At 36.6% G+C, this 22,351-nt stretch overlaps 1 protein-coding gene across 1 annotated transcript in view; it reads left to right on the top strand.

Annotated features, from left to right (window-relative positions):
* Window positions 1-5,022: 5,022 nt before the first annotated feature.
* Window positions 5,023-22,351, top strand: part of UMAD1 (UBAP1-MVB12-associated (UMA) domain containing 1) — a gene marked incomplete at both ends in the record, with an annotated part of 197,001 nt that continues 179,672 nt past the window's right edge. The window contains one exon of the mRNA XM_080700833.1: window positions 5,023-5,104. Within this exon, the coding sequence (XP_080556959.1) occupies window positions 5,023-5,104 (82 nt within the window). The remainder of the gene's footprint in view (window positions 5,105-22,351) is intronic.

Raw genomic sequence — 22,351 nt, forward strand, 5'->3', positions numbered from 1 at the left:
AAAGAAAAAAGTGTATATGTGTTTACATATGTATGGATTAGTAAATGGTTGCGGTTTATCAATGACACAGGAATTTTACTTCATTTTGTATTCTTACATTAACTAGTATTCTGGTGAAATTAAAAAGAAATAATCAAACTGGGAAAACCATGTTACCTTGATTTTTTTTTTATCATGGGTGATATTTCTTAAAAAGTAATAGTAAAAAAGAATATATTATATGCCCTCCCATTTCTCCCTGACCCTTCAGAGCAATAACATCTGTCTTGTCTAATAATCAGGCAAGCTCTTCTATATGCAGTCTGTGTATGCCATTAAAAGTGAATACACTGCCCTTTTGTGTTGAATGCATAGGAAAAAGAAGCATTTTGTTTTTTGTTATACAAAGACTATATCAGTAACACAAAGTGGTTTAAGAAAATTGAGACAATTTTCTGAATAATCATGAACTAAAATTTTATATGGCATCCAAATTTTGTGTTAATAACAAGTTTTAATAGCCTTATTGGAATATCCTCAATACATAACACATATTGGAAATATACAATTTGATGAAGTTTTTTTTTTTTTTTTTGTACTGGGGGTTGAACCCAGGGGCTTTTCTACCTCCGGGCTATACTACCAGACCTATTTTTCACTTTATTTGGAAACAGGGTCTCACAAAGTTATTGAGAACCTCACTGAGTAGCTGAGGCTGGCTTTGAACTTGCACCATCCTCCTGTCTCAGCCTCCCAAGCGCTGGGATTACAAGCATGTGCCACCATGCCCGGCGATAATTTGATGAGTTTTAACATAGCATTACACAGCTGAAACCATCATCAAAGTCAAGATGATGAACATATCCATCACTCCTATAAGTTTCCTTGTGTTTCTTTGTAATCCCTTCTTCTTTTTCTTCCTTCTAATATCCTCTGCCCAGGCAACCACTGATCTGCTTTCTGTTTCTATATATTAGTTTGCATTTTCCAGAAGTTTACATAAATGGAATTAGACAATCTGAAACTCTTACTTTGTTTGCCTTCTTTTAGTCAACTTATATTTTTTAAAGATTCACATGTGTTGCAGTATATATTTAGTATCTTATTCTCTTCTATTGCTGAATAGTATTTGCAATATGTCACAGTTGATCTACCCATTGTTGAACATTTAGATTGCTTCTAGTTTTTGGCTTTTACACAAAAATCCTACTAGGACTTTTGTTTAAGAGGGTGAACATACCTTTTCCTTTTTCTTAGGTAAATACCTAGAAGTAGAGGTCTCTTATTTGATAGGTGTATATTTATGTTTTTAAGAAAGTACCAAACTATTGTTTGTAGTGGTTGTAACTTCTGCCACTGGTGTACAAAAATTCTACTTGCTCTACATCTTCACAAGCACTTGGAACAGCAAGTCTTTATTTTAAATATTCTTAAAAGGTGTGTAGTGGTATCTCATGGAGATCTTAATTTGCACTTCTTATTGACTAGTGATGTTAAGCATTATTCCATATGATGGTTTGTCATCCACATATCTTTTTTAGTGAAGGGGCTGACCATATATTTTGTCCAGTTTTTATTGAGTTGTTTTTCTATTATTGTTATTGAGAGCTTTATTTTATTTATTTTAAACTTTTTTATTGGTGCATTGTAACGGCTTTTTTATTTTTCATTAAATTTTGTACTGGGGACTTTGGTTGTACTGGGGATTGAATCCATGTTCTCACACATGTTAAGTAAGAGCTTTACTACTGAGCTATATCCCCACACCTTCCTTTTTAAATTTTCGTTTTGAGGTACAGTCTCCCTAAGTTGCCCTGGCTGGCCTAGAGCTTGGTGATCTTCCTGCCTCAGCTTTCTTATTACCTGAGATTATAGGTGTGTGCTACCATGCCTGGTTTCATTATTGAATATTAAGGGTACTTTATATATTTCAGATATGCATTCTTTAGCAAACATGTGATTTGCAGATATTTTTTCCCATTCTGTGGCTTGGGCAGGTGAATTTTTATCCCCCGAGTGGCTCCAGGATTCTTGTGTTTGAATATTAAGGGTCATTTTGATTGGATTCCAGCTCATCCATGCAAAAGCATTGTTGCTAGCAAATAATGGAGTTTCAAGAATAATTTTGACATTTTTCCTGTTTGTAAATGTAAAATTTGCGCACTGTAGACATTTTTAAAAGTTCTGAAAATTGTAAAGAAGGTAATGAGACTAGAATATGCTTGGGAACTTTAGGTCAAGGCTATGCACATCAAAAGCAAGAGTGCCTGGGGCTTCTCATATATGAGGCTTGGGCTACCAGCACTATTACAGCCTTTCCTCACTTTAGGGATGATCTCTTAAATTACTCTTAGTTTTGCTAAGGATTGCCTCAGAAATATGGTGGATTGAGGTCATGGTTCCCCATAAATATAAGTCCAGTGCTGTATCTGTGGTGCTAGGTCAATATCTGGCCTAAGCACTTAATGTTTATAAAACATAAGTATGAAGCATATCAAAATTTTGAACTTGAATGTTGTGGAATTAATAAATGTTTTCAGGGCATAAAGCCAAGCAAGGCTTGGAAAAGTTGGGATTGATAAAGATAGAAATGGAATCAAATGTATTTACTACTGAAAGATATGAAAGAAGGTCTCACATAAATAAATAAGGCCTTAACTATCTTATTTATTTGACTTTAGTCAAGTGTGTGTGTGTGTGTGTGTGTGTGTGTGTGTGTGTGTGTGTATAGGGGCAGTACATATCTCACCAACTCAAAGATCTGCCCTAATGGGAATTTGAGGTTGGTTGCAGTTTTATAATCTGTACAGGCTCTGAATCAGGTAACCAACAGAAAAGGATATTTGAAACACCTTCCTTTTTTTTTAATCTTTTAATAGGTGACCTTAGTTTTATGAAGCATTAGCTAGTTAGCTATGGCAGGAGAAGAAACCTGGACAGGTGTTTTGTTTATGTTTTTCCTTCAAACTACTTTGTGTTTTATGATGAGTTTCCTCCAGGTTCTGTGTTGATTTTGTTTTTTTAAGTTTTTTATTGGTGCATTATAGTCATATATCTTAATGGAGTACAAGATGGTAAAGGCATACATGCACATATTACCCTATTAGACCTTACTCAATTCCTGTCCCATTTCCTCTCCTGTCCCTCCTCATATTTGGCTTAGTGGTTGACTTTGTTATGTTTGTTCTGTATGTTTGTTATGTTTGTTAATGTACATTAGGTACATTTGGGAATTTTCCTCTTCCCCCTTCAATCCCCCTCAGCTAGGTCACCTTATTTACTCATTATAGTATTTGTCTAGAGTTCCTCCTGTGACCCATTTTCTCCCTAGCTTCCACATATGAAGGAGAGAATCTGATTTATTTTATTTTGTGACTGACTAATCTCACTTAGCACAATGTCCTCCAGTTCCATCCATTTCCCTGTAAATGACGTTTTTCTTTATGGCTGAGTAAAATTCCATTGTGTACATATCCCATAGATTTGTAATCCATTCATCTGTTGATGGATATCTTGACTGGTTTCATAGATTGGCAATCATGAATTGTAGAGCTGTGAACATAGATACACATACATTAGTTTGGTAGTTTGGTTTTTATTCTTTTGGCTAGATATCCAGGAGTGATATTGCTGGATCATATAGTAAGTTCATTCCCATTCTTTTGAGGATCCTCCATACTATTTTCCAAAGTGGTTGTACTAATTTGTAATCCCACCAACAATGTTTTAGAGTTCGACAACCTTGCCAGCATTTGTTGTTTGTGATTTGAATGATTGCTATTCTAGTTGGAGTTAGGTGAAATCTCAGGGTAGTTTTGATTTGCATCTCTCTGGTTGCTAATGATATTGAGCTTTTATTTTTGATTTTTATATTTTTTAAAAATTTGGAAACAGGGTCTCTTAAGCCAGCACAGCTGGCTTCGAACCTACGTGATCCTCCTGTCTCTGCCTCCCAAGCACGGGGATTACAAGCATGCTCCACCACACTTGGCGATATTGAGCATTTTTTAATGTATTTATTGGCCATTTGAATTTCTTCTTCTTTTTTTTTTTTTTGTGGGTCTGGGGATGGAACCCAGGGACATTCGACCTCCAAGCTACTCACCCTGCCCTACTTTTTATTCTTTAATTTGAAACAGGATCTCACTAAATTGCAGAGGGCCTCACTAAGTAGCTGAGGCTGTCCGTGAACCACAGTCCTCTCGTCTCAGCCTCCCGAATGCTGGGATTACAAGCGTTCACCACCACGCCCGGCTCTGACCTTCTTCTTTTGTGAAGTGTCTAGTTAGTTCACTTGCTCATTTTTTATTGGATTATTAGTTTTCATAGTACTGAGTTTCTTGAGTTCTCTGTATATTCTAGATATTAGTCCTTTATTAGAGGAGTAGGTGGCAAAAATCTTCTCCCATTATGTTGGCTCTTGGTTGAGGTTCTTGATAGCTTCCTTTGCTTGACAGAAGCTCTTCAGTTTAATGCAATTCTATGTATTGATTCGCCTTTTAGTTTCTTGTGCCTTTGGGGTCTTGTTGAGAGTTTTTACCTGTGCCTATGTTTTGCGGTGTTGGACCTATACCTTCTTCAAGGAGCCTCAAGGTGTCTGGTCTAATTTCCAAGTCTTTGATCCATATTGAATTGACTCTTGTGCAGAGTGAGAAATGAAGTTTATTTTCATTTTTCTGCATATGGTTAACCAGTCTTGCCAACACCATTTGTTAAACAGACTATCTTTCTTCCAGTGTATGTTTTTGGCCCTTTTGTCAGAAATCAATTGGCTGAAGTGATTTCTTGGATGATTTCTACCCACCTTAATTTGTAGCTTTGTTTTCTGATACCTAGGGAAGGCTCACAGCTTTAAGTCTGCCCATAAAATTTCTAAGAGTAATTATTGTTATATCTTTAATTTAAGGTTTTTACTAAGAAGGATAAGCATTTTGAAGTTTTGTCTGAGTTTGACATTATATTGCATTTTTGTTTCAGATAGCAGCAGCAGCAGCAGCAGCAGCCTCCGCAGCAGCAGCAGCAGCAGCAGCCTCCGCAGCAGCAATGTTTCACTTCTTCAGAAAGCCTCCAGAATCTAAAAAGCCCTCAGTCCCAGAGGTAGAAACAGATGGATTTGTCCTCTTAGGTGAGTCTTTTTAAGAAACAAAATCATAGCTGGGCGTGGTGGTACACACTTATAATCCCAGCATTTGGGAGGCTGAGACAGGAAGATCATGATTCAAGGTCAACCTCAGCTACTCTTAGTGAGGCCCTTTGCAACTCAGTGAGACCCTGTTCAAAACAAAAAGAATAAAAAATATGACTGGGGGTGTAGCTCATAAGTAGAATGCCCTTGGGTTCCATTCCCAGTGTCACACACACACACACACACACACACACACACACACACACACACACAGAGAGAGAGAGAGAGAGAGAAAAGAAATAAAATAATTGTTGAATTGTTTTTCTTTTAAAAATTAACTTGACAATTATATGACTGAATTTTAAAACATTTCTTACTAAATTCAGCATGAATTTATGTATATAATTGAAAAATTGAAATCTATAAAAATGTTGGTCATCAGTCACTTAGAATATTGTTATCCAGTTTCATAGATTTCCAGTGTTGGAAATGCTGGGAGGGGAGGGTCACTGAAAAGATATGGGGGCTGTAGTAGCATCGGGTGCAATTGGGGAGCACTGCATAAAAAAAACAGGCAGAAGTACCTAGGGGGAGCTGAGTTGTTCTTATTCTTCCTGAGAAGGGGGCAATAAGCCAGTAAATTTGGGCATCTATGAGTTAGATTCTTCTTACTTATTAGTTTGGCTATGTCTTTCTAATTTAATTTGTAAACTCACCTCGTTTTTCCATCTGATGGACTAATGGTCTTTTTGAACTATAAAAAACTAAGTCTTGAAGAATCCTTAATAAATTCAGGTTGCTTGCTAAATAATACCAACCTTGCTTCTTAAATTAGCATCAGAAATTAAATTAGGTCTGCAATAAATATTTGTTGAATGAAGTAAACTTTCAACTATAAAATTATTATAGTGTCTTCTAAGTATCTTTAAAGATTATTTTATTTTCCATTATAAAATTAAAAATTCAAATTTCAAAGATTTAGAAGATTTTAAATCTAACCTGCTAATTTAAAAATTTTTGGTGGCTTTAAAAATATTTCTTTTAATCATAGTGTGTGCTTAAAGGAAATTCTAAAAAATTAAGTTTCTTCCTTTCATTGTATTTTTCCCTCAAATGAGAGATTTGTGGTCTTTGTTTTTCTCAGCAGTTCTCTTTCTAGAGGAAGGTGGTGCAGAGTAACCAAAACCCAGTGTCTCCTTGTACTCATCCTTGTTCAGCCTTCACTTTCTCCACCAGTTTCCAACTCCTCTGAGATCTGCATGAAATTATAAGGGCTGTTTCTCAGGTCTTCTCTTCCAGGTATCTTGCCTCTTACTTTCTTTGTCTTGGCCCAGTCAGCCTGGAGTCTGTTGGCATCAATAAATGCTCTGTACATGGTAAGAGGATGGGGTGGCTCTTTCAGGATTTAATAGTGATGCTGAATTTTCAGTTTTGTCTCTTGCTTCCTGACCGCTCAAAGCCAGTGCCCTATGCTTCTGACCCCACACATTCAGTAGAGTAGGGTTGGGTGTGCTTTTCCCAGTCTGCCCTTCTCTTTAGGATCTGACCTCCCGTAGAGAGGACACATGGGTTTTACTTCTCTGACCCTTGTCCATTTCTTGACCTTAATAACCTCTGGGAAACCAGAATAGAGTTTGTCGCATGGATAAACTTTACCATAGAATGTTTCATCTTGGCCACTGCTAAATTCTGGAACGCCTTTGTGTTGTTTTGAATCTGTCTCATATGGTATGAGTAGGCCATGGCAAAAATGGTTGGAGTTACTGAACTAGGATGGGTATTTTTGGGGGGCTGCTTTTTGACTGGGATAAGGTCAGGGCCATGGGTATGACTGCTTATCTGACCTTTTTTTTCTACTGAGTCAGGAACTGGTGCATTGGCTTCCAAGTCAGAACTGGCCCTGTCAACCTCAGTGTTATTTCCTTTAAAAGATGCTGATGCTGCTTTCCTAGCACTTCCTGAATTAGCCTAACAGAAAAACTCCAGAGATACCTCCTCAGCCTATTCTGAAGTGTCTCCTCCTTAAGGGTTTCACAATAAGTCCTTCTCTTAGAAATTTGTTCCAACAAAACCTGGTTTTCCAAACTCCCTTCTACAGTCCTCATTTTAACATCTTAGTTATGCAAAGGCATATGCAGGTGCAGATTTGTTACATGATTAGAAAGGGACCTTATTCTTTTTGTTATCTTATAATTATTACAGTAAGTGTGATGCACTGTCACTTAAGAGCACATAAAATTTCTAACATTAGATTTCAACTCCTTATACATCTTACTTTTAGCTCTGCGATCTGCCAGTTTGGGATGTTTCAGAGATAAGTTTTGGCTACAAGTGAAATGGCCCCTATGCTACTTTTTCTAAGATCAACTCCAATTTCTGTTATCATGTAGCCTTGAAGATATCTATTGCCTGCTAATAGCTACCCCAGTAAGGGCCAGTTTCCAGGGCCTTCTGCCTCAGCAGACAAAGTTTATCTGGTGTGGCCTTCATTTCCCTTTCCAGGAAAGACTGTAGTTTAAGAAGTAGTCTTTAACTGAGACTCAAAAGACATATGGACTTCCAAGTTTACTCTTTCATGATAGAATTTTCAAGGCGTAATTACTTTAATATGCTCTCAGTATGAGCTGTTCTGTTTGATATATCTAAGCTCTGGTACATTTTCCCAAAGGTTGATATGCTGAGTATTGAGGGAATATTCCCCAGACCAACTTGGACTGGTCAGGATCACTGTTGTACCCAGCACCATATGTGTGGAGGTTGGGCAGTTTTGGTGAGGAACCACTTTCATCATGATTCCAGGATAAAAGTTTAATTTGCAGGGTAGCTGGTGCTACACCTCACTCAAATGACCTAAGCAAGGATGCTACCTACATATCAGATGAGGCTTCCTTGCCTTTCAGCTTCTCCATAGTGCTGCTGCTTGTCTCTGTGTAGCCCTATTTTACTCTCAAGTACAAAGCTTTACCCTTCCCATTTTCCATGAAAAAAAATCCCTGTGCACCTAGGGTTCTGTGGGCTTAGTTGACTCTCTGGAATTCAGGATGCCAGTCAGCATACTCTAGACTCTCATTTCCTCTGTCTTCTTTCTCTTTTCATTAATTATACCATCTCCCTTATTCCTCAGGAACATCTCAGAAGCTCTTCTGGGAAGTGCAGATAAAGAGTGCTGACTCTGGAGCCAGGCCCCTTGAGTTGACATTCCGGCTCTGCAACTTACTAGAGTTTCTAACTTTTTAAAATATTTGTTGGGACAGGGAATTGAACACAGGGCCTTGCACATGCTGAACAGTGCTCTAGCCTCTACTTTGGGCATGTTTTTTAACTTTTTCAGGTATTATCCAGTTTATCTAGGAAATAAGAATGTTATTAGTGCTTGTCCTATAGGGTTTTGGGGGATTAAATGAGTTAATGTGTGTCAAATACTTAAAACAACTCTGAGTGAGGTGGTTCTATCTCCATATACATATAAGATTTAACCTTTGTAGTTTCTTCCATCTGGCATGTAGCAGACTGGAAAGTAGCCCAGGCTGTCTGATTTTAGAGCCTATCCTTTAATCACCAAAGTAGCCATCAAAGTAGCCATTTTAGTATTTTTTTTAAAATTTATGTCATTTTGTCAGGTGTTTCTTATATCAAAGTGTAAGTTTTTTTAACTGATACTGAAAAGCAAGAGTAAGAAGTTCTGCTATGCCATTACATGGTAGGCTATATACTTTAAAACATTGTTAAGAAAGGATTTTGAGTGTTGTTATCATATCATTACTCTTAATTCTAAGACACTAATGACATTTTAAGCATTTTTTTTTTTTTGTGGTACTGGGGATAGAACCCAGGAGCATTCTACCTCTAAGCTACCCTGCCAGCCCTATATTTTTATTCTTTATTTTTAAAACAGGGTCTCACTAAGTTGTGGAGGGCCTCACTAAGTAGCTGAGGCTGGCCAAGAACCTGCGATCCTCCCGTCTTAGCATCCCAAATGCTGAGATTTCTAGTGTGTGCCACCATGCCAGGCTAATTTTAAGTATTTTTTAAAATTTAAATTGTGTTCTCTAGCCAGGCGTGGTGGCACACGCTTGTAATCCCCGCGCTTGGGAGGCGGAGATAGGAGGATCACGCTGGTTTGAAGCCAGCCTTGCTGGCTTAAGAGACACTGTTTCCAATGAAAAAATATAAAAATAGGTCTGGGAGTATAGCCCGGAGGTAGAAGGGTTTCCAGGAACCCCAGTACCACCCCCCAAAAAATTGTTTTCTCTACTATTTAAAAGAGAAAATACTTTTTTTTAATACACAGTGTTGTGTTATTGTTCATAAAGTTTGGCTTTTATTTTGGCTACTTAACTTTTAAGATATTTTAAAATATTGCAGAAAACTATAATCTTAAAGTTAAAGGGAGATGGTATTCATTGGTTAGTTGGTAAAAAAAATTCTTCAAGAGTTAAGGACTTAATTCAATTTACTGATAAAAGTCCTGACAGATTATTAGGAAAATAATTAATAATCTTTAAAAATAGGAAAATAAACTTTTATTTTTTAAAATTTGATTTGTTCTTCTTATCACATGGTTCTATACCAATATACATAATATCTATGTTAGTCTCAGAGTATACTATGTAAAAATGTTTTGGAAAATGACATTTTATGTACATAAAATGGTACATAGTGAATACTTAAATATTTAATTAATATAGTACGTATTTTCACACATGTATTTTGGTTAGCATACATCCACATAATTTTTTAAGAATCATTTGCAATATATACATTACAGAAAAATAAATATGTATGTTTGGTCTTGTGTGTTTAATGACTTCTGCATGATATAACTAAGTAGAGACATAGAAACACAATTATATTTGTAGCAACAGCTTCTTATTTAGATAGTTTCTACAGAATCTGTTAGATTACCTCCTTAAGTGGCATTTATAACCTATTTTTAAAAGGTCATATAAATTATCTTGTTAAAGATATAAATGATTTACTTTTTTCTCTTGAGAATACCTTTTCCCTTAGGCCAGCATTAGTGGTTATCAGTAATAGGTTTTAGATCACAATTATTAGATGGTATTGCTGAGTTGATAAAGTCAGTACATGATGACCTAAATTCAGGATCCAGGCAGAGCTCAGGCACTTTTGTTGATAATAAAAATATCTGGGTTGGCTGGGTGTGGTGGCGCACTAATCCCCCGAGTTTGGGAGGCGGAGACAGGAGGATTGTGCTGGTTCAAAGCCAGCCTCGCTGGCTTTAAGAGACCCTGTTTCCAAATAAAAAATATAAAAGTAGGTCTGGGAGTGTAACCCGGAGGTAGAAGGGTTCCAGGAACCCCAGTACCACTAAAAAAAAAAAAAAATCTGGGCTGTTTGTATACAATTAGTTCACATTTAAATGGAAAGCCTCTCTCCCTGTTAAGATTTCCAAAGCTTTTAGCCTTTGTAAAATGTTAAGTGTGCTGAATAAGAATAAGGTGTGTGGACAGGGAGAGCCAGTAGAAAAACATCCTTTCCCTGGTAACCAGTTTCTATTCCCATAAGGTAATGGCTATGCCTTCTTTCAATAATGAAGTTGAAGTAATCCTCCAGGGTACTCATTTTACACAAAAACAAATTGCAGTTTTCATTTGCATCACTGGGTGGCGATTTTTCATAGTCTTACACTACTTTTTAAAAACCCAGCAAGCATGGCACTATTTGTAATTACCAGGGTTTTCTTCTGTTATGACATGTTTAATTGTACTTTTAACACATTATCTTTAAGTTGATTACAAATTCACTAGTGTAGTGCGCAACCTCATAGTTATTTTAAATTAGGAAAGGGTATTGCCTGGATGTTGGCATATAATTCCTTCCAAAACCAAGACACAGGCATGAATTAGCTTATTATGTTATAGAAAAGTAAGGGAAAATAACAAAATCATAGGATATAAAATGAAAGGGATAATTTCAACTATTATTGTTGCATTCAGTACATTGTTGACCAAATATTGAATGCAAATTTGGAGAAGGTAGAATGAAACTAGGCAAGCACCATTACAGAGATTAAAGGAATTGGGTTACAGCATAACTGAAATTCATTATGTTTTTCAAAACATGCAGGTGCTTCTTAAAGTAGGGCATAAGAACTTCTAGTTTCCATTAAGCAAATTATTTCATAAATGTCATTAAATTTAGAACCAGTTTAGTCACTTATAGAATCTTGGATTACTTCTAAGTATTTATATAGAAATATGTAATTTACTCTCAATTTCTGTTTTTTAGCTTAAATGACAAATCAAATCTTGAAAAGTAGTGGGATTTTAAGATTCTCTTCTATTACATTTCTCATTCTGGAAAAAAAAAGCCACATATATATGCTCCAGTTAAACTATCCTATTTTGAATCAGGCAATCTCTGCATCTCTGTGTTGTTTCTTTTATTTAAAAGTGGAAACTTAGCTGTGTACATTGAACATTTACATTCCAAAGAATGAAGAATGATAACTTTAATTCTTTTGAGGGCTGAAGGCTTTAATTAAAACAACGGCGAAGAGAAACACTAAATAGGTTTTCAACATGTGCTTCCTATTTTTTACTCCTTGTTCTTACAAAAGAAATATACCAAATCTTAAGAAAAGAGAGTGTTTGGAATAAAAATGTAATTTATCTGATTACTGTCTCCTTACCCAAATAGAGTGCTATCCAGAGTAAATCAAACTCATTTAACTGACTTAGTGATCATTGCATTTTTACTCGTGACCTTTAAATGCTAAAGCAAATGTGCCAGGATTTTCCAATTAACTTCACTGCGTAGTATAATTGCTTATTTTCCCATTAAGAAATTTGGAGTTGTGTGTCTAATGGGTAGAATTAACAGAATTGTCACATCCATTATTCTCTCGTTCTAGTCTACCTGGTAATCTAGCAGCCTTTGAGTTTTCCAGAGGTTAGCAAGGCTGTCCCAGTGGAGGTGTCCCCTCCCTCATCTCCTCAAATATACAGAGAGGGAATTGGAATTGCAATTGCTTGGGGCAGGGGAGAGCTGCCAACTTCACTGAGAGGCAGAGATCAGACTATTCTGTCTGGAGCCTGGTGGACTTAATTGACTCAAATGTAAATTAGGGCTCTGTCTCACCAAATTTATGGTTCTAAGCTCTTATGCATTAGGAGCTCTTTGAAAATATACTGGTGCTGGGGCTGTTCATAGGTTGATTAGATGGGCTTGAGGTTTAGCTGAGAGGTTGCTTTGTTTTCTTTTAGAGTTCCCCAGATGATTCTAGAGCACAGGTAGGGCTGAGGAGTACCGTACATTCTCTTATAATTTGTTAATTCTACGCCATTAAATAATATGTTAAGACACTTTGAAAAAGACTTCATATAATACAAAGTAACAATTTTCCTTCCACTTTAGTTGAGCCATAAACAAAAAAACAAAAAGCAAATAAGACCACAGAATTTCTGGGCAGACATACTTCTTCCAGTACATTACATAGCAGGAAGTTTCACAATTCTAAGAAATGGAATCTGTTACTATGGGTAATAGACTTAGAGACAGATTTTTTTTCTTTTAATCAGTGGAGCAGTTGGGAAGTATTTTGTTTAATTATACAATTGTGAATTCCAAATGGCCTATGACTCTGTCTTTAGCTCTAGTATATCTAGATTGACTTTGTGTGAAATTATTTAACAGATTAACCACTGTGAACTTGTCAAAGCATATGCAAGGTATATCTTATTGGACTGAAACCTTCAGGCAATCTTATTTTTAGTTATAGTGCTTGGGGGAGTTAACTGGTTTACAATGGGTGCTATTTTCTTAGAACACTTGTTTAATATAGTATCAATAGGGAAAAAGTCTAAGTCTGGACAAAAATTATGTAAATGAAGTTTCTTCTAGTATATTTTTGCACGCTTTTTTTAATGGAAATCTTCCGCATCTGAAACTATTTATCTGGAAATCATGATAAGTAGCTTTTATATTTTTACTTGAAGTCCTCAGGAAAATGTACAAATATAATCATTGTACCAAAGTAATTCACCTAAGGTTGGAAGACCTAAATGTCTTTCTGGTAGTCTTTTTTAATTAATTAGTTAGTTAATTAATTATTTTCAGTACTGGAGATCGAATGCAGGGTTCTGTGTATACTAGGCAAGTAATCTATCACTGAGCTACACCCCCAGCCTTTTAGATTTTATTTTGAGACAGGGGCTCCCTAACTTGCACAAACTGGCCTTGAATTTAAGATCCTCTTTCCTCGGCCTGAGATTACTGAGATTAGCTGAGATTACAGGCTTGTGCTACCACGCTCTGCTTTCTTTCTGGCAATCTGATAGTCCAATGGGTCTTAGGGCTCTGCTTCAGCAGATTCAACCAACTGTTGATCAAAAATATTAAGAAAAATTGCATTTGTCCTGAATGTGTACAGATTTTTTAATCACTAATTCCTGAACAATACAGTATAATATGATATATGTGACATTTACATTGCATTAGATATTATAAATAAGAGGTTACATGCATATACGACACCATTTTATATAAGGACTTGAGTATTTGAGAATGGAGGTCCTGGAACCAAACCCCTGTGGATACCAAAGAGTGACAGTATTATGTTATTCTTTTATATTTAAGTGGTTATATTATTCAGCATCTATTTTATCACATTATATTCACCTGAAATATATTATGAAGGGAAGGATTATTATTTAGGGTACAAATTGATCTTTATAAAGGCGATTTTCTCAAAAATTTAAATGTCTTTTTTTCTTCATTGTATCATGAAAAATTTGTGTTGTTACCTTAGTAAATCAAACTGGAACTAAAAAGCATGGTAAATTAGTGTGATACAATCTTTTCTTATTGTAGCAATCACTACATTAACATTAACAGAGAGGGTGAACATTGCTGAGCACCCTCTCTGTCCCAGGTGCTCTGCTCTTTGCTAAGAACGCTGCATGGGACTCGCTGTATTTAGTGAAACATAATCTTTGGTGCTAAAGCCAGAGAAGCAACATTTTAGGTGATCAAGTCAAGAAATTCATGCCGATATTGGAGCATTGTTGGAATCATTATAAGGGTGATGGGGACCAAAGACTTCTTAGGTGGTGACAGGCTCTGTAAAGTACTTAACCTTAGAAGAATCTGGTGCATATTCAAGACCAGAAAAAAAAATTGCTGCCTTACTAGAGTGTACTGGGGCACTCATGACAAGTGTAGAAAGATGGTTTGTAATGGGCCTTGTGTGCCATTCTGAGGTGTTAGAATTTTATTCCCTTAACAGTAAGGAACTATCAGACCATTTTTATTATTTTAAATTTTTATTGGTGCATTGCAATTATACATAATTTTAGTGGGATTCACTGTGATATGTATACATGCATATATACATAATTTGGCTAATTTCATTCCCCTGCACCTCTGCTTTCCCTCCTATCTTCCCTCTACCTTACCCCTTCTGCTATTTTACTGGTCTTTCTTCTGTTTCCATGAGGTCCCTTTTTCTTCTTTTTCCTCTCTAGCTTCCACATTTGAGAGAAAACATACAACCCTTGAATTTCTGAATCTGACATATTTCACTTAGCATGATGTACTTTTGTCCCATGCATTTTCCTGCAAACGATACAATTATTTATTTATTTATTCATTTATTTATTGGTGGTACTGGGGATGGAACCCTTCTACCTTCGGGCTACACTCCCAGACCTATTTTATATTTAATTTGGAAACAGGGTCTCTTAAGCCAGAGCAAGGCTGGCTTCGAACCTGCGCGATCCTCCTGTCTCCGCCTCCCAAGTCCAGGGATTACAAGCGTGCGCCACCACCCCTGGCTTAAATTTTATATTTTTATGGTTGACTAAAACTCCATTGTGTGTATGTACTATATTTTCTTTGTCCATTTATCTGTTGATAGACACCTAGGCTGGTTTTTGTAACTTAGCTATTATGAATTGTGCTGCTGTAAACATGGGTATCCATGTAGCATAGTGGTATGCTAACTTTAATTCTTTTGGGTTAATATCAAAAAGTGGTATAGCTGGGTCACATGGTATTTCCATACCTAGTCTTTTATGGAATTTCCATGCTGATTTCTGCTGTGGTTGTACTAATTTACAATCAACTGTGTAAAAAATAATACAACCTAGAAAACCAAATTGTACCCCCTCCCCCCAACATCTTCACCAGCATTTATTTATTTATTTATTTTTAGATGGATACTTCTTTTTATTGTTAATAGTTAAGATGCATAAAGGTTGAAAATTCACATGCATACTATTTGCTATTTTTTTAATTGGTGCATTGTAGTCATACATCTTAATGGGATAAAAGACTTGTGGAAACATACCTGCACACATCACCCAATTAGCCTTTACCCAGTCCCCACCCCAGTCCCTCCCCATACCTCCTACCCATGCTTGGCTTAGTGATTGACTTTGATATGTTTGTTTAAGTACATCATGTGCTTTAGAGAGTTTCCCTTTCCCCCCTCCCATCCCTTCAGTTAGGTCACCTTATTTGCTCCTCAATAGGATCTTCTTCATCTGGAGTTCCTTCTGCTACCCATTTCTTTCTAGCTTTCGCATATTAGAGAAAGCATCCAATTTCTTATTTTTTTTTTTGCCTCACCACCATTTATTGTAATTTGTTTTCTTGATAACTGCCATTCTAACCGAAGTGAGATGAAATTTCAGTGTAGGTCTGATTTGCATCTCTCTGATTGCTAAAATGTTGGATATTTTTTTCATACATTTGTTGGCCATTTGCATTTATTATTTTAAGAAATATTATCAGACCATTTAAAGTAGTGTTTTAAAATTTTTAAAATTTTTATTTATTACCAGTTTTTAAGAGATAATTTTCATGTTTTTGTTAAGATTGAGACAACTATTTTAATAAAAAATTGCAGCCTCATATCTTGAATGCATCACTGAAAACATATGCAGGGACACTCACAGCAGACTGATACAAGTTAAAGAAACAACAACAAACTTCTCAACTCTGTGGGACTATCAGGCTGCAGGTCATGTTGTCAGACACCTTAGAATTTATTTTTTTCCAATATCCTTTGTTTTTTTTTTTTTTTTAAACATGCTATGAGACAGAAACTACTAGTTGTCTCTCAATGCCTGTTCCATTTTATTTCTTAGTAATAGAATTCTTTATCTTGCCACATGACCACTTTGCAGTTAGGTGTGAGCTTGTAATGGAGTTTCTGGCCAGTGGGATATAAGGAGAAAGTTTGTGTTGAAACTTTTTATAAACATGGTGTGCACCATTCCTTCCTTCCTCCCTTGCCTCCTTCTCTCACCCTGGTTTCTGGATATGATGCTTTGGTAGAGTTCCAGCTGCTGGCTTGGCCCATAAAGAGCAAGCAGGGAAGAACCTGGTTCCCTGAAGACCATGGAGTCACCATGTATGCCGCGTTAGGCTTTTATTTGAACTTCCTTTATATGAGGTGTGAATAACTTGGATGGACCTAAGTGAATATAGGTACTTAACTAGAAGCTATAATATTTGGATTTTACTTAAGTTCTTTCCTTTTCTTGCCATATTATTTTGAACAAGCTCTCTAATTCAGTCTTGTTTTCTTTATATATGAAATGTCAATAGTGTCATTGTCTTTCCTCCCTGTATTGTTGGATGAGATGAAACAAAGGGTGAACTATACATAAATATATGTGTTGGCAAAAATGAGTGCAAAGAAGTTTTAATTCACTTGTTACATCTGATCAGTTCAATGATATATTGGGAGAATGATTCTGAGGTGTCTATACCTTGCTAGAAAGAATGTTGTGACCAATAGTGATATTCTTTATGGGTGGAGGAATGGCAAGCAGCCTACTGGTGCCACATATAGGCCATTTTAGTTCATTTTGTGCATCTGTAGCAGAATACCACAGAACTGGATAACTTATATTGAACAGAAATTTAGTGACCCATGCTTCTGGGAGGTAGGAAACTGAAGACAAAGCGGCTGGTATCTATTGAGGGCCTTCTTGCCATGTCATCCCACAGCAGAGGGATAGAAGACAAGAGACAGAGCAAGAAGGGGCTAAAGCTGTCCTTTTATAAAGAACCTACTTTCTTAACAATGACATTAATCTGGCCTACTTGCCTCTTAAAGTCCCACCTCCTAATACTGTTACATTGGCAGTTAAATTTCAGCATGAACTCCAGGGGGGGCATTCTCTGATCTCAGACTGGGAGGCCACTCTAAGCTTATATGGTCAGTTCACCAGGAATTCTGTCCAAACCCACTTGAAAGATGAAATGTTTGACATGTGTATTGACTAGTGGAAAATAACTAAAGAATTGAGAAGTGCTGCCAAGTTCTAGTTATCAGCTGAATTTGAAAAAGGTTCATTTTTTATAACTGGTTATTTTTGTAAAAATGATATATGCTTTGTGAACGCACACATGTAAAATTGTTAATGATGGGTTTAGTATACTGTATTAGTGATTTAAAAATCATTGTTATGAACCTTATTTTTGTATTCTAAGTCAAATAGGCCAGCTCTAAACTTATGGAACAACTTATTTTTATTTCTGGCATCTATCTTTTCCTGATGCACCAGCTGAAAATATGCTTGGCAGCACCAAAGGGAAACTGTACCTCTTAAAATAGATTGTTGATGGATTGCCTTAAAGAGTTGATAACTGTAGTAACCAGCCATGTTCCCTGCTGGTATTGCTATGTTAGAGGATCTTAACCCATATGTGCTTGGGGAGTTAAGTCTAGTGGTCTCAAAACCTACTAAAATTATATATAGTACTACAAAAGTTTTTTTTAGGAACGTATCTTCTTGAGAAGTCTCTGCATTACAAAAGATTCTTAAAGATCTGTGACCCTCAAAAGGGTAAGAACTACTTTCCTAGATGTTGTATTGTTTTACGAGCCAGTTGGGCTGCAGGTATTCTGTTAGACAGCTTTCCATTACTATAAAAATACCCAAATAATACCTTATAAAGAGAAAAGGTTTAGTTCGGCTTACAATTTTAGAGCTTTTATTATATTATTATTATTATTATTATTATTATTATTATTATTATTTTCTTTTTTTTTTGGTGGTACTGGGGGTAGAACCCAGAGGCTTTCTACCTCTGGGCTATACTCCCAGACCCATTTTATATTTTATTTGGAAACAGGGTCTCACTAAGTTGCTGAGCGCCTCACTAAGTAGCTGAGGCTGACTTCGAACCTGCGCGATCCGCCTGGCTCAGCCTCCCAAGTGCAGGGATTACAAGCGTGCACCACCATGCCTGGCTTAGAGCTTTTAAACTATGATCATTTGGCTTTCTTGCTTTGGGATTGTGGCAAGGCTGTTGTGGTGAGATCTCATAGTGGAGCATAACTACTTGCCTCATGGCTAGGAAGTAAAAGAGAGAAAGAGGAAGGGACTGGGGTCCCACTCTCTCCTCCAGGGGCATGCCCCCAAATAACCTGAAGATATCCCTCTAAGCTCCACATTTTAAAAGCTCTGCTGCATACCAATAGTGAGACACTGAAGAACAAGTCTTTATTGCATGGACCTTTGAGGGACTCTTAATAGACTTCCTGGCATATTTTCCCATGTCTGATTTTTCAGGAATGGATTATTGATGTTGATCAGAATATTCTTGTACGAAACTGGACCATATATTTTATTAAGACAGCAGTCCTGCTAATGATAATGTAATCTTAAACTACCAACTTATCTATGTCTCTCATATATCTTTGTGTTTTGCATATTTGGAAATATAACTTTTCTGAAAATGCTGAAGCCAGTAGATGAAATTATAATCTTTTTTAAATATGGAAATTGGATAATTGCAATACACTAGTGAAATATTTACCTTTCCATTATATATTGAGCTACAGTATATAACATTTTGCCATTAAGAGGTAGGGGTGATACACAATATAATTTTTAAGGCTAAAAGAAGATTGTAGGGGTAATTCTTAACAGCCTTATATGTAAACATTTGTTTGATAGTTATATATTTAGAGTACCTTAAAGGATTTAAATGTAAATAAATTTCTTCATTTGCCAAGGAGAAAAAGGAAGGTAAATATAGTACAGTGCTACCTTATAAAAATGCCAAATTACAGTATGAACCGATTAGAGTAAAAGCATTCCCTTCACAGTGAAATATAAATGCGTTTCTAGCCTGCAGGCATCTTTTTATTGCTAAAGTTGGGTTAAATATAACACCATAGAAATTCAGTTATGATTTATACCTGTTATGAAAATATGCTAATACATCCAGATATATTTTAATATTCTTAGTTCAAATATATTAAAATATTTTCCATCCCCTAAAGGAGTTTAATTTCTTTCAGCTCCTCTTAGATCTCCAAGGTTACAGGACCTTGAAGCATGTAGACCCCGGTGTGGTACAAACCTATATTTCTGAAGTCGTGATCCATATGTACCTTCCTGGAAGTGGGCAGAGGTGTAATGTTGCCAAGATTTCATTATGGTGGGCTTTTCATATCTGGGGGAAAACAAACTGGGAATTTCTTTTTCATTCTGAGATTTTCCTTTAATCATAAAGAGAGCCAACACTAACTGTGTATGCAGGTATTCGGTAAATACAACATTGTGAATAAGGTCTTTCTTTAAAGGAAAAAAACTTGCGAACAGCCAATAATATTTGCTCCCATGGCTGTTTCATTATTTAGACATTTGTAGTCTTGATTTTATATTGTTTTATAACCTATAAATTAAAACAGTTGAGCACTAATTGCAATATAAACTTAAAATAATTAAACAGATAATTTTACCTAAAATGACAGTTTGTATGATAGAATTTAAAATATCAGTATTTCATAATGTTCTGCAAAGAACATTTTGACGTTCAGCTACTTCACGACATTCATTGTGTGAAAAGATTACATTTAGAAGGAGAAGATGGGAATTTTGCTCTGTATTTTCTTTCTCATTGTTTGCACTTCAGATAATTTTACTGGTTCACAGACTCCTCACCTGGTGAATGAACAAGTAAATTGGATTTTTACCTCTGTATTTAAAAAATAGCTTTATATTTTACCAGTAACTTTTTTATTTTATATATAAAGATATTGTCACATCTCTCAATTTTTTCCAGTCTCTGTTGGCATACCTTGATGATACTGAAATATTTTCTGATATACTGAGTTCTTTTTTCAGAAGGGCAGGAATCAGACCACTGGCCATCAAACCAAAGCCAGTATAAAGATGTTTTAGTTAAAATTTTATCTGGCAAGTAGATGCAGTTTATTTCAGACTAAGTACTTACTAATTTCTCCGTGAAAACATGGAGGGAAGATTTTATAAATATACCAGAACTTTAGGGTGATATTTAATGCTAGAATCTGAGGTATAGTTAGATGGAGAAAAAAACTAGCTAAGCTTCTAGACATGACATCATAGAAACATGTATCTTGGCATTTATCCTTCTGTAGCCCTGGGGTTCTGTTCTGAGAAGGAAGTACAATACTTTGTTCCCTATTCCTATACTTCCCTCTTCTACATCACCATCTGCCATGGCTTCAGTGTGTCTCCCAAAGCAGCGATGTTAAGAGGTGAGCCTTAAAGATGTGATTAGATCGTGAGGGCAAGTCCTCATGAATGTATTAATGCTGCTATTGTTGGAGGGGATTTGTTAACATAGGAATGAGGAATGGTTTCTTGATTGCTGTGGTTTGAATATATTTTGTACCCCAAAGGTTTATGTGCTAGAGACTTGGTCTCTCTGTATTGAGAGGTAGTGGACTTTTAAGAGATGTGGCCCAGTGAGAGGAGACTGGGTCATTGGAGGCAACGCCATTGGAAGGGATTGATGCTTATCCATATCCATCTGCATCAGGCCCTGCTCTGGCAGTACTAGATTGGTCACTGTGAGAGCAAGAGCGAGTTGTTATAAAGCAAATTCGGGCCTTTTTTTGTCTCTCTTGCTGCCATGTGACTTTTCTTCTGCCTGCCTCTCTCACTACTCTCATATGTGCTCCTGTTATAATGCCCTCCACGGTGTTCAGAAACAGGAAGCCTTTATTAGAAGCCAAACAACTGGGGCAGTCTAATCTTGGACTTTCAGTTTTCAAAACTGTGAACTAAATAAACTCCTTTTCTTTATAAAGTATTTAACTGCAGGTATTTTATTTTAGCAACACAAAATAGACTAAGATACCGATAAAAGGAGGAATTCGATCCCCTCCCCTAAAACTTCTCTCATCTGCCATGGGATGACATGGTAAGAATGTCCTCATCACACGCTAGTCCCTTAAGCTGGGACTTCCTAGATTCTAGAATTCAAAGAAATATAGCTCTGTTCTTTACAAGTTACCCAGTCTCAGATATTCTGTTATAGAAGCACAAAAGGGACTAAGACATCATCTTCCTCTTTGGACGGTAGGTGGTCAGCAAGTAGAGAAGGGAGTGGACATGGTGGAGAGTAAAGGGGGAGTAAGTCTAATCCCCAAAAGGAAAATAATGTGGGCAAGAATAGGTGCTGATAGCAGTGTTGATGAGTATTATTTATATATATTTTTTCTTATACTCCTGAAGACTAGGTGGTAGAAATAAGAGGAAAAGACATCTCCAGAGAGAAGAGTGGCACACACCTGTAATCCCTGTTACTTGGGAGACGGAGGTAGGAGGATCACAAATCAGCCCGCGCAATTTAATAGGGTGCTATCTCGAAACAAAAAGGGCCTGAGCTGGGTCCAGTGGCACATTCCTGTAATCCCAGTACTTGAGAATTGAGAGACTGAGCCAGGAGGATGGTAGGTTTGAGGACAGCTTTAGCAACTTAGTGAGGCCCTCAGCAACTCAGTAAGATCTTGTTTCGAAATAAAAAAGAAAATAAGTTTGGGGGTTTTGCTCAGAAGTAGAATGCCGCCTCTGGATTAAATTCACAGTAACACACACACACACACACACACACACACACGAAAACAAGGGTAGGGGATGTAGCATAATGGTAGGTGCTTGTCTGGCATATACAAGGCCCTAGATTTGATCCCCCATTACTGAGGCAGTGGAGAAGGAGAAGAAAAAAATTGTTCTACACAGATCCCCAAAATATTCCTTTGTTGTATGTATGTATGTATGTATGTATGTATGTATGTATTTACTGTGGTACTGGGAGTGAAACCCAGGGGCTTTTCTACCCTCGGGCTGTACTCCTAGACCTATTTTTATATATTTTTATTTGGAAACAGGGTCTCACTAAGTTGCTGAGAGCCTCACTAAGTAGCTGAGGCTGGCTTCTAACCTGTGCGATCCTCCTGTCTCAGCCTCCCAAGCGCAGGGATTACAA

The sequence above is a fragment of the Muscardinus avellanarius genome (genome assembly GCF_963383645.1).
Source record: "Muscardinus avellanarius genome assembly, chromosome: 9".
NCBI lineage: Eukaryota > Metazoa > Chordata > Mammalia > Rodentia > Gliridae > Muscardinus > Muscardinus avellanarius.